Genomic DNA, 13,408 nt, shown 5'->3' with positions numbered 1-13,408 from the left:
CCCATCCAAGTACTGACCAGGCTCAGCCCTGCTTAGCTTCAGTATATTCACTGCTATATGTATAGTGTTGCATGACTCGTTGAATGTGTTGTACATTAGACTCATTTTCATGTGTTGCACATAGTCTGGTCTAGTAGTTTCTCTTGTAAACTATCTTTTGGAACAGCCGATTTGCAACAGATAGTGTAGGCCAGAGTATGCTAACATTATATATTTTGGGGGACATTTTGCAAATATTAATATAAATAATACATTAATGAAAAATATATTTATACTATATTCTAAAACATAAAAGATGAGGGAAGCATGATGTTTTAAGAGATTAGTTCATAGTTATTAGTTATAGTTTATTAGTTTTTTAACAAACTTTAATATTTTGTAATGCACTGTAAGTCGCTTTGGATAAAAGCCTTAATATTTTCATAAAAATATAAAAATAACAGTATTTAATCTGTATTTAAATACATTTTACAACATATGACACTCTTAACCCAATGCAGGGTTTCTAAATTGATGCTTATATATTTTAGTCAAGGAACCTAATGTCAAGTACTGTAGTTGGGTAGTGCAACACTTATCTAAATATGACATAACAAATAACCGATTTAATGATTTTAAACAGATTCATTGTCAGTGCAGTTTTGACATACAACGATGGCCGGGCAAATTGTAATTTCGAGCCCTGCGATAAGTTATTAACATAATTTAAAAGTTCCTGTTATTTAACAGTGCTCACTTTGTTTGACGTCTTTGCTGGAAACTGTAGCGGGACGGGCTGAATCTCTGTCGGCATCCTCGCTGACTTGGGGTGTGGGAGGCGGATGGAGCGGACGAGGGTGCTTGGCAATCGTTAGCTGAGCTGCTGGTTAACAACACTGATGTTGATTAGTATCGTTAGCTTGAAGTGCTAGCTAAAACGGGGATGTAGCATTGCGAGGTTGTTTGTAAATCTGAAAAAAGGTTTCAGTAGTTCGCTTCATCTTTCCTATTAATGATGGCAGGCAGTGAACCAGGTAGTGATTGACAGTTCTCTAATCCAATTGCGTTGGACATTGTAAGAATGACGGCAACCTAGCCCAATGGCATTTTGGCTAATCATATTTCAAGGGAATCCGGTGCCTCGGTCCTCCTCTCGCATAGTAACTTATAACTGTGTTTTAGGGTATATTTGCGTTTATTCACATCATGCGATTGGATTAGCTACAAGAGAAGTGGACATACGCCGTATACCTGCGTATACCCTGCACTAAATCACTGTTTAGAAGTGGGTATACGCAAATCCGACTGAAAAAGAAGTGAGAATACGCCGTATTACCTGCGTATACCCTGGACTACAGCACTGGGTCATACCAAGTAGTCGGGGCGGGGGGTACATTACAGATTATTTAAAATATAATACTATCTTTCTTGCTGGCAAATGAAATGAATAAAGAAAACGAACAAAAGTGTTCATTTGGAACATTTCATATTTATTTTAATCTGAATGATGTGATTATATTGGGGGGGTTATATTAGCTGGATTTGATTTTTGAGGGGGTCATGACCCCCGTAACCCCCGTGCAAATTACGCGCATGGTTGTAACTAAAGGCAGATTACAAGCAGGATAACTGCATATTTGCCCTGCAGCATCTTTAGTGTATCTTTAGTCTTCCTTCGTTCAATGTTATTCTCATTAGAAGTGAAAAATTGATTTAACAATGCGTAAGTTTCACAAAAATGCCCTCTGTTTATTCAAACTGCTCCAGGGCAGTGAACTGTCTTGCAGAGTAAACTTTAGAGTGGGCTTTAGAGTGGGCAGCTTCATACCTTATCTGGTAGAAATCGATAAGGTTACTCATGTAACCCTGTTTCCCTGAAATAACAGGGAATTATGAGCATTGAGTCAGTAGGGGGAAACTAAGCATGGCCAGCTAGGCAATGCTCGTTCCCATTATTTCAGCGAACCATGGTAATGTCAAGTGAGTAACCTTATTATTCCCTTTCAATACGGTTCACTTGGCATTGCGTCAGTAGCTGATCCTATGGGGACCATATTCCATCATGCCGTGCTTACAGCGAACTTGAAGTGGAGAATAGGCATTAATGAGGCCCCATTTAAACCAGCTAGAGCGAGCTTACAAATACAGAGCTCGGAGTTAAAAATGAATGTAACCACATAGTAATTAAGCTGACAGAACCTTCATTTGAATGGCAGGGACGTCCAGGTTGTAAAATCTAACAAATGTGGACGACGAGGATTAGCCAGCCACTTCGCAAGTGTTTGAGATAGAAATCCCTGTCCACCATGCCCAGAATGAAGCCATACCCCGTGTAGAGTAGGCTCTTATACCAAGAGTGCACTGTTCATTCAGGAAGGCGTATGCCAATTTAATGGCTTTGACGATCCATTTGGATAACTTCTGCTTAGTGATAGGCATACCCAATGACCAATCTGCAAAAGCTCACAAACAGCTCTTCCTAAAGGAGGCAGAGCGGTTCTTGTAGATTTTAAGAGCTCTGACGGGGCAGAGCAAGTTAGGTGGCTGTTCGCTGACCACTGGGGGGAGAGCGAGCAGGAAACTACTTGAACCCTTTATGGTGTCGATAGGTCAGATCGTCTTGACTGTCTGAGGGTGCAGTTTCCACTCTCCCGGCGTCGGCCATTACGAGACAGCATGTCAGTGTTGGCTATGCCCGAAACTTGCATCGGACTGATAGAACGTACATTCCATTGAGCCTATAAAAAGAGGCATTTCGACAGGCTGTAAAGAGGTCGAGATTTCAGTCCTCTTTGGTGATTTATAATTGAAACCAATGTCTTGTTGTCCGACCAAACCAGAACATGACGGTGCTAGATTATCGGCTGAAAATAATGAAGTACCAATATCAATGGGCTCATCTCGAGGTAGTTGATATGTAACTGAGACAGATTAGCGTTCCACATCCCGAAGATGTATAATACTTTGAGTATTAAGCTGCCACACTCGGGGTGAGACTCTCGCTTTAAGCCAAATTTGAAGCGGTCTCATAAATAGCAGACCTAACAGAATAAATGTGGATACTGCTGCCATGAGACCCAGCATTCTTTGAAATCGTTTGAGGGGAGCGCCTGACTATAAATGTGCATTCTGGTTTCAGCCAGGCTCAAGACATGTTGGAGTCATGCCAGGTGCTGGAGCAGGACGGATCTCTGTGCCCAATTTTCTTGTTTGGGCTGAACTAGAATAAGCCAATCGTTAAGGTTATTTAATATGACAATGCCACTTTGTCTCAGAGGGGCAAGCGCAGCATCCGCACATTTGGTAAATGTACGTAGGACTAGAGATAATCTGAAGGATAGGACTGTGTATTGGTATCAGTCTGAGGCTGCCGCGATGAGAGAATAGTGGCTGTAAACCCTGACTCGTTTTACGCTGCTGGGACTGTCTCTACCACGGCCTTTATTAATAAACCTTGGCTCTGAGGACTGCTTGGTGGTCCGCGCATTCGACCACAGAGAGCGGTAGGACAACTGAGCTGTGAGCACAGGTGGAATGCGGTTTGCGCCATGAGCGTATGAGCTCCTGGGAGACCTTGGAAAAGAATGGGGCTTCTCTCCGATGGATGGTGTTGCGGCTAAAAATAACACGCGTATAGCCAGCTGTGTTCAGGTTCAACTGGGTAGGACCACTGAAGCCCGAGTTTGGAGTAGTGTTGTCACGGTAACAAAAATATTGTTTCGGTGCCGATACCAAGTCAAGAATCGCGGTTTTGATACTTTTCGATACTTTTCATGAAAAGGGAGAAACACTCTCAAATCTCATTGCTGTGCTTTATTTTAAAACCAGGACAACATTCTAATACTATAATACACTAATAAATGAACATATGAACAGCAGATATATTAAACATTTGAACAAAATATGAACAACATCTCTATATGCAGTGGTTATAGTGATAACTGCTAACATTCACTTAACCATAACATTACTATAATTAATAGGAAATAATGAGCCTAAATAATAACCATATGTTGTTTAAACTGTGATATATGCTAATGTTTCCTATACTTCAATGTCTGATTTATCTGTGGTTAACTTTATATTTGAGTCCATAATTTCTTAAAATGCTTTTCACAATTGAAATACACCTCCTTTATGTAGGTCTGTGCTCTTTAAATGCTTTAATATAATAACCTGATATAAATAAATTACTGACAAACATGCACATGCTCTGATTATTATAGTGAAACAAACTGAAAGAAAATGACAACATTATATCAGCATATAAATACGAGCTCCGCTGCCTATCGCTCAAGGACCATGCGCGTGGATCATCTCTTTAAAGGGCCGGGTATACTTTTTTCCGCGTCCGCGTCCGGCTCGCGCGCGCACGCGTCCGCGCAGCTTTCCGGGTATAGTCCCCGCGGCTACACGCGGATGGCCGCGTTCGACACTATACGCAATACAAATGATTTCTTATTCAAATTATTAGTCTAACAGGCTGTCAGGGCAGCACTGATTTGGTGACATTTAGAGTACATTAAAACATTAGGATAGGTGAAGAAAAGTAACTGATCCACCATTGCAAACACAGTTTAGAACAAACAAGAAGACAACAAAGAACAGGAATCAAACAAACATGCTCCAGAGCTTTCTGTTCTTGGAAGAAGTAAAAGTTAAAGAAGAAAAACGATAGTGTGTGTGCAAATGCTGTTTATTTCCTTTGTATAATTGTTTATAGTGGAGTGTCCTGTCTAAATATTTTCACGCGCATGCGCTGTCGTACGCGGACTGTACGCGCACTGTCCGCGCGGTCTCAAATTTTGGGCTGCACCCTCCTGATGACGAAAATGACGTCATGCGGACGGCGCGCATACGCGGACGTCCCGAGTATACTTTCGGCTTCAGACGCACGCGCGATCACCGGAAGCTCGCGCTGCGGACCAAAGCGCGAAAATAAACAAAGCTTGAAGGCAAAAGAACGCATCCTGTTGAATTTCAGAGCTGCAGCGGGCAGTATCACTTAGTGCTCGCACATGCAGCCATCTCGCTGTTGTGTTTGGCAGCTGCAGTTTTGGCTGCGTGTGTGAAGAGAAAAAACACAGACGTCCACAAGGAGGCAATGGAAACGTGCGTTTCAAGCACAAACATGAAATGTGTCACTTTGCCCGAGCCCGTGTAAAATGTTAGAAATGAAGCCCGAACCCGTCGGGTCCCGACGGATCCCGTCTGGTTCGGGCAAAGATCTTCAGCTCTAATCCGAGCTACCAAATGAGACCATACCACTGGCACACAGCAGGGTGTGCTGATAGTCGTTGGTAAACGTGACTGTTTGCCGGCGAAGAGGAGAGTGAGCACGCTTGTGCTGTGCCGGTGTGAGCTTGTCATCTGAACGCCATTCAGGCTTACGGCTCCACTGCTTTTTCCATCTCAACTGAAGAGGGATAGTTAGGGGAGCATGGGATACGGTGCCGTAGAATGCGGTGATGCGGGCATGCAGCACAGCAAGAGAAAGATGCTCACAGTGGGCGCAACTGGAATCCTTGAGTGCCGTCTCAGCGTGGGGGGGACCCAGGCAAGAGACACTTTCCTCGTAGAGATCTTCAAGGGCTGGACACAAGCCACATTATATCAGCAGACTTCTGCTCTTTTAGAGGAAATTCAGCTCTTTCTGGAAATCATTATGGGAAATTGTTGAAGGAGTGAATGTCACGGCAGAGCTGTGAGTCGATTGCGCTGAAGGAGAAAAAGGTACTGTATGGCGTTCGACACAGACTTATATAGAGTAGTCCCCGCCCCTTTTGACGGGCTCAAATGCCATTTGTCTGTAATTTTTACACAAGTTAACCACTAGGCTTCAATCGTGGAGTAAACAGGAGTTCCTTTACGAGGGAACTCAAGCTGCGTCGCCGAAGCTACGCTATAGGAACGCCCTCTGCGTGATTACCTCTGAAGCACGTATGTCAAATCAATCCAAAGGTCAAGTGACACATCATGGGCTGGTGACGTGGGAACCAGGAAGCTATAAAAAAAACTGGCAACGTCAGCTTCAGCTCTTTGTGCCTCAGCAAGCGTGCTGTTCCATGTGTGCTTGCTGCTGGCGCTCTTTGAGGAGGGTGCTAAGCAGTGTGTTCCTCACGGTTCAGGTCCCGCTGCTGCAGAGCAGAAGTTGCGATCGTGGGGATCACAGCTAGATCTTGCGAAAGGCCTTTAGACAGGAAGTAACCAAACATTGGGTTTGGACATGCCTTGATGCCTTCTTGCCTTAGAATGCTACCTCAGAAGGCAGCATTTTAGAGCTTTCGGACGCAACCTAGGTTAGGAGCAGGTGCTACCATCTATACATTCTTTGAGATAGTGTAGTTTGATAAGGCATCTCTGATGTTAAAGACCTTTGTTTTATTTTATTTTGTAGGTAAATTAGAGGGATTCTATGTATGTTCAGTATTTGTTTTATTTTGTTCTTCTGTTTGGCGTCGCTCGTGTTCCTTCTTTATGTGCGTGTGGGGTGTGTGGTGTGTGTGTGTGTGTGTGTGTGTGTGTGTGTGTGTGTGTGTGTGTGTGTGTGTGTGTGTGTGTGTGTGTGTGTGTACCTGGCAATTGGACATTTTGAGGTCCCCATGAGGAAACAAGCTTACAAATGAAACAGGATGATGTTTCTTGAAAATGTGATGTATCAGAATGTTTTCTGTGATGGTTGGGGTTAGGGACTGGGGTAGGTAAGGGGAATAGAATATACAGTTTGTACAGAATAAAATGCATTACCTCTATGGAATGTGCCCACAAAACATGGAAACCAGAATGTGTGTGTGTGTGTGTGTGTGTGTGTGTGTGTGCGTGCGTGCGTGCGTGCGTGCGTGCGTGCGTGCGTGCGTGCGTGCGTGCGTGCGTGCGTGCGTGCGTGTGTGTGTGTGTAAATACAGTAAATACTATTAGCACTTTTTTACCTTTTGACCACACACTTTACTTGCACTTGTAAATAATAAACTATATATAACTATAATACTATAATAATCAACTTGCTTTATCTTGTTTGACAGTGTTGCTTTAAGAGAGTGGGCGGGGTTCACAGTGGTGGGCAGGGCTGAAGAGCTTCATGGATGAGCTGTGTTCAGTATTCTCACGCATTGTTAAAAGGAGGTCAGTAAAGGTAAGCTGATGTGCTTCTGCTCGTTTAACCTTATTATGAGACCGACTACAGTGTGGAAAACGGAGTAGTGGAAGTAGTTATGCTTAAGTATAATTAGATGAAAATCATCACAATGTTTTTTTATTGAATGTTTTAGGCCAGAATCCCCATGCAAGTGTGTTTAAAGCTACTTTTCATGGACAGGATTATTTTAATTTAAAGCATTTAATTGTAATTTTAATAGTTTAACAAACATGGTTAAAATGTTAATTTAATAAAATGTTCTCCCCTGAAATGTATAAAATCCAAATGTACAGTACTAGTGGATTTTCTGAATTTATTTGATTATTGAGAGTTTAAAAAACACCACTTGCAGGTTTCATCTAGCAAGGACCATGACAGCTCCATTCAGATTACTTGTTGAAGATTATCCAAGATACCTCAAATCATTTGAACTCTTTCTGGATCGCTCATCAGAGCACCAATGTATGCAGGACTTCATCCATAATACTCTACCAGACATACTGGGAAGGTGATGTCTTATTTTTATATAATGTCATATCTTATTTTTGTGGAATGTCAAAAAATGTCCAGATATAATATTGTAATATAATGTATCTCCTCAGCATTGGTGGAGGACGGGCCATTTTTAATGTAATGGGAGTAGGGAGTGGTACAGGTACAGTATACTTTGGTTTACATGATCATTTTACATTATAACCTTATAGAGTTTCCATTTCATTTCATGTAATTTTTAGGTGAGATTGATTTAGAGATGCTAGCACAGCTACACATGAAACATCCGCAAGTCAAAGTTAACAATGAAGTGGTGGAACCGAGCACTGACATGTTACACAAGTATAAAGGTACTAGTTATTATTTTACCCATCATGTTAATATTGACTGAGCTCATAATATAGACAAGCTCTACTTGTACTGACTCTTCAAACTGATATATTGCAACAAAAAGATATTCATGCTGTTTTTCTGTTTAGTTCTGGTGTCAAAAACGCCAAATCTTGATTATATTAACTTCACATGGAATAAGATGACAGCTTCAGAATTTGAAAAACACTGGCAGGAGAAAAACCTTGGGAAAAAGATGGACTTCATTCACTTGATACAGGTTATAAGATACCAACAGTGGGATTCAAAATAATTTATAAAAAATCAACAATCAGAATAACAGCTGGAGTGTAAAGTATATGATTTGAAAATGGCTGAATATGATTTTTGATCTGTTCTAGAGTTGTTCCGATTCCGATACCAGTATCGGAAATACGGCCGATACCACAAAAAATTCTGGCATTGGAATCGGCGAGTACTTGTACCGATCCGATACCATTTTCTTAATAAACGTAGTTATGCAAAGCGAAACTCATTTCTTCTTCGCTGCTCTGAATACGAACACCAGGAAGTTACCACATGCGTGACGCAACCATTGTTTACTTAGAGCGGCGAAGGAATGAAAGCATGCAGCCGCATGTCCGCTGTTTGTTAGTATTTCAGACTAATAAAACATCGACATGTCTCAACAGAATCCGCGCCCACAGATTTCCGCGGAGAACTCCGCAGATTTAAAGGAGACATATCATGCTAAATCCACTTTCTTAGCTCTTAAATGCATTTTGTTGTATATTTGTAGTGTTTAGAAGAACATAAAAGTTGAAATTAGTCTCTTCAGGTGCTTTGTTGATATCTTTATATTCTGTATTGGTCATATTTTCCAACCTGTTCTGATTTTTCTATTATCTATTACGTTTTTTGAACAATTACGTCACAGTATTTGCAGCGGAACTGCCAAATAAGGACATCGACTCCCAGCCCAACACTACGAGCAATCCGCCATTTTCTATGTCTCGCTGCGATATTGTAGTCCAAGCTCAAGGATGCATAAGTTACGAGAGAGTAAATCAAAATGTTCGGTTGTTGAACCTGTGCCTGGTTGAGTTTTATTTTTCACGGAAATGTCATTTTTTGTGCGAAACACTTCAAGGATAACTATTTCACCAACCTCCACCAGTATAAAGTAGGATTTGCCGATAGACTTCGTCTGATTGAGGGGTCAATTACTTATATCTTTGGAGACGACGAGCAGAGCACTTCGGTAAGCTGTAAATAACTTTAAAAACAGTAAAGTACACGGTGGTCATGGTTTAGCAGTGCTGTTTCTCAATCCGAAGGCTGCAGCCTGCGGATGTCGCATGTGGTCCTCAACCCGGGATTAAGTTATAGCATATTACAACAATTTACGATTAACTAAGAATAATAGTCAACTTTATAATTGTTAATATTCTGAAATAAGCCTTGATGACGTATGCAGCCTAGAAATGCTACCTCCGGAGGCTGCAGCCTTCGGTTTGACAAACGGCAGTAACACACCATTGCGATACCTCCATATGAAGATGTTGTTCTGCAGGTTCGTCATCTTCATTTTCATCTCGCTCCATTTCCGACTCTGGCGCGAACATATAAGGCTGGATGGACAAGTCTTCCGTTGTTGACATTTTGTGAATAACAAGTGAATAAAAAGTTTCTGTGCCGCTAGATAATCGTATCTCTGCTATAAAACTCCAAAAATGGCTGAACGGGGTGGAGTTTAACCGAGTGTCACCTCTGCAACCTGGAGAGGGGGCAGGGAATGACGTGCATTTAAAAAGACAGTACCAAAACGAGTTGCTCTCAGATGCACATCAGAAAAGGGGTAGAAAGGGGGCCTGTGGGGCTATAATAATGAGGAATTCAGACCCAAGCATTGCAGTTTCGCTTTATATAGACCACAAATAGATGATTTATATGTAAAAAGGACAGATTTAAAAGCATGATATGTCTGCTTTAATGCCCGTGATTGACAAGCACACATACCTGCGCTTGAGCGTGTTTGTGACCAGTACCGTCATTGACAACAAGCAAACATACATAGCCCAGCGCGTTTGTGAGCGGCATGGACAAGTACATAAACCCTGCGTGTGCTGTTTGCTGTGATTGTTTTTAATGACAAGAGCAATAACCGTTTGATATATGAGATGAAATAAAACTTACCACTGAGTTTTACCGCAGATCTTACTTGTCTCTGTCGTCTATGTGACGCGACAGTCAGCACATCATCATTTCAAATCAGTTTACAAGACGAATGCTCTTGTTATGTTTAATATAAAGTTTACATTGCGTTGTAAAAATGATGAAATTATCTTCATACGTGCTTAATTCATAATGAGAACGTATTAACACTTTTATTTCTGCTATAATATATATTAACAATAATATATGTAATTTTAGGCTACAAACTATAATTCTATCTTGACATGCACATTATCTGGATCATGTTGGTCCAGTTTAATTCAGAGGACTCATTGGTTTGGTGTATTCATTTTAATTGTAAGCCTTTAAAAAGTAATTATTTTAGATGAAATGTTGTAATATTTAATAGCTTAAATTCTTTAATTTAAAACCATCCAGCAGAATTCCGCAGATTTTTTCCAATTATTCCTAAAACTAAAATACCCTTTCAGTTTACAGTGTTCGATTTGTGGCTGATTTTCTCATAGGAAAAATAAATATTACTGTCAAATGTCTTTCAGATAATAAAAATACTGTGGTTCACTGTATGTATTTGTTCATGTTTTATACAGGAATAAGTCTGAAGCACACCATAAAACAGTTATATCCATTCATACAGGGCTAGTAGTATGTACAGCTGTATATTATACAGATACACATGCAGGTATCGGATCGGTACTCGGTATCGGCCGATACCCTGAGCCCGGGTATAGGTATCGGGAAGAGAAAAATGGTATCGGAACATCTCTAAAACAAACATTATTATTAATTTTAATTCATTAATATTTCTTGGATTAATAATATCATTTTGTATGTGTTAAACAGATGCTGTATTATGTGAAAGATCCAGAGGCCACTGTCTCATTTTTCCGGAGTCTCTTAGATAAAGATGGAAAACTCTTAATCATTCTGGGGTCAGGTAAATGCTCAGAAGTACACAACCTCTCTTATGTGTATACATTTAGATCAGATCATCCAATCACTAACCTGACAGATCTGGGTCATTGGCATGGAGCAGTGTACTAAGATAAGAGACACATTTAAAACTTTGCAGTTTGATTGAGACATATTGTACTGATGCATATTGATGTGTCAAAGGATATAAAAGTAATTGTAAGGATTTATAAGAATGATTGCATGTGCCATTGCATACAGGATTTTCTTCCATTTTTGAATGCATTTACAATTTGTAAACTTTTCCTGGTTGGGTCTCTCTGATCTCCTAGTTATTAACAAAGTCCTGTGTGTGCATAGGTGAGGGTGGATGGGCGAAATTATCGAAGACTTATAGAGCTGCTCTCTGTAACCCTGAGATCAGCCAGTGTGTCACTACTGGAGATATAAAGACCTTCTTGGATACCAAGGACATCCAATACAGTAATTATGTGCTTCAGTCCCAAATGGACATCACAGAGTGTTTCACAGAGGGAGATGAGGTCGGAGAACTGCTGTTGGATTTCCTAACTCAAGTGGTAGAGTTCAGTAAGAACGCTCCTGAGGACCTGAAGAAAGGAGTGCTGGACTTACTGAGACATCCCGACTGCAGTAAAGAGGTGGACGGCAGGATAATGTTCAATAGTAGCGTGGAAGTTGTAGTGGTTGAGCCGTAGCCCCATAACTCCTTAATATCTGACCTCACCTCCAAAGGACTTTTGTGTTTAGCATTCAATTTCATGCCAACGCAGAATGTGTCCTCCCACATGGAAAAAACATATATAAACATATATGTTTCAATATAGGTTTTGATATAAGTTTTACATATATGTGACATATATAAAATTGGCCGTTTTCCTATATTATATGTACATATATGTACATATATGCACATATATGTTAACCTATATATTGGTAAAATTATTAAAATCTGTAGCTGCTAATAAATTAAACATAAATAAAGGTCCAACCAATGACAGTCTGCACCTGCAGGAGCCAGGATTCAAACCTCCAACCTTCCGATCACAAAAATAAAATGCAATCCCACACGCCACTGCTGGGATTTGAGCACCCAACCTTCCGATCATTAGACAACTCGCTTTACCATCTGCGCTACTGTCGCTGTTAAATAACACTGAACAGTAGCTGTTAAATTAAACCATTTTGTTATACATGTCCTAGACAGATCTTGTAAATGTTTTAAATGTGCAGACATCATAACTTTATTTAATAATTCACATAATTTATGGCCTGTATATGCAGATATATGCACCTCAATTTTGCATATATGCAGCATATATATTATCATATATGGGCATATACGCTGTATATGTGCAGCATATATGTGCATAGTAGCTGCATATAGGTTTCATATATGTGCATATATATTATTATATATGTGCATATATGCTGTATATGTGCTGCATATATGCGCATATTAGCTGCATATATGTTTCATATATGCGCATATATGCTGTATATATGCAGCATATATGTGCATATAAGCTGCATATAGGTTTCATATATGCACATATATCCACATATAGGTTCTTTCCATGTGGGCTATATTTTTTTATTTGAATTCCTGTACCAAAAGTATGGTGGTCTGGCTTATCATAGCATATAAAACATAATAAACAGTAATTTCATAGCTTGGGCATCACAATGTCACACATATTTTCATTTAAATAAAGGTTTATGGAGATTATTGCGACAGGAGTCAGATGACCCCAAAGCAGTGGTCACCAACCCTGAAGATCATCACCTCCAACCACAATCAAACACACCTGAACCTGCTAATTAAGCTTAAATGGTGGGCTGATTTCCAGAAATTGTGAAACTATCAGTTTTATTAACTATGTAAATGCTTGGCAAAACAGATAAAAACGTTCCTCGGTAGCAAAGTATAAATGTTTAATAACTTATTAACTGAGAAGCCTAACCAGACAGGACAAAGGTTTGGCTTAAGCTATACAGTACATTTTAAAGATAAATGCATTTAATCAATTAATGAGTTATTCTTGTTGTTTCCTATGATAAGTCTTTAAAATAGCACTGCCTTAATTTTTACATATATTATTGAACATTCAGTGTGCATTATGCTTTTTATAAATGGGTGCAAATAACCTACACTCCTCTATAGGATCACTGTAGAAAAAAAATATTATGAATATTGTGCTATTTTAAGATGATGAAGTCTACAGAAGCAGATACTTAACAAGACTTGTGTCCTGAAATAATATTTCTCACTGTAGAATTACATTTTCTCTCATAGCACACAGTCTTTAAATGTCTTGTACATTAGACTAATTTCCATGTGTTGTA

The 13,408-nt window shown here is 39.9% G+C and overlaps 1 protein-coding gene across 1 annotated transcript; it reads left to right on the top strand.

Moving 5' to 3' along the window:
- The first annotated feature begins 6,932 nt into the window (after nt 1-6,932).
- Nucleotides 6,933-12,638, top strand: LOC135782474 (histamine N-methyltransferase-like). The gene is made up of 7 exons (XM_073811997.1): nt 6,933-7,111; nt 7,467-7,622; nt 7,717-7,769; nt 7,849-7,956; nt 8,086-8,216; nt 10,976-11,069; nt 11,405-12,638. The coding sequence occupies exons 2-7, from the start codon at nt 7,486-7,488 to the stop codon at nt 11,758-11,760; spliced, it is 879 nt and encodes a 292-aa protein (XP_073668098.1). The 5' UTR covers nt 6,933-7,111; nt 7,467-7,485; the 3' UTR covers nt 11,761-12,638.
- The last annotated feature ends 770 nt before the right edge of the window (nt 12,639-13,408 follow it).

The sequence above is a fragment of the Paramisgurnus dabryanus genome, chromosome 15, assembly GCF_030506205.2.
Source record: "Paramisgurnus dabryanus chromosome 15, PD_genome_1.1, whole genome shotgun sequence".
NCBI classification, from domain to species: domain Eukaryota; kingdom Metazoa; phylum Chordata; class Actinopteri; order Cypriniformes; family Cobitidae; genus Paramisgurnus; species Paramisgurnus dabryanus.
Note: the sequence above shows the minus strand (reverse complement) of the source record. Positions and strands in the feature narration are given on the sequence as shown.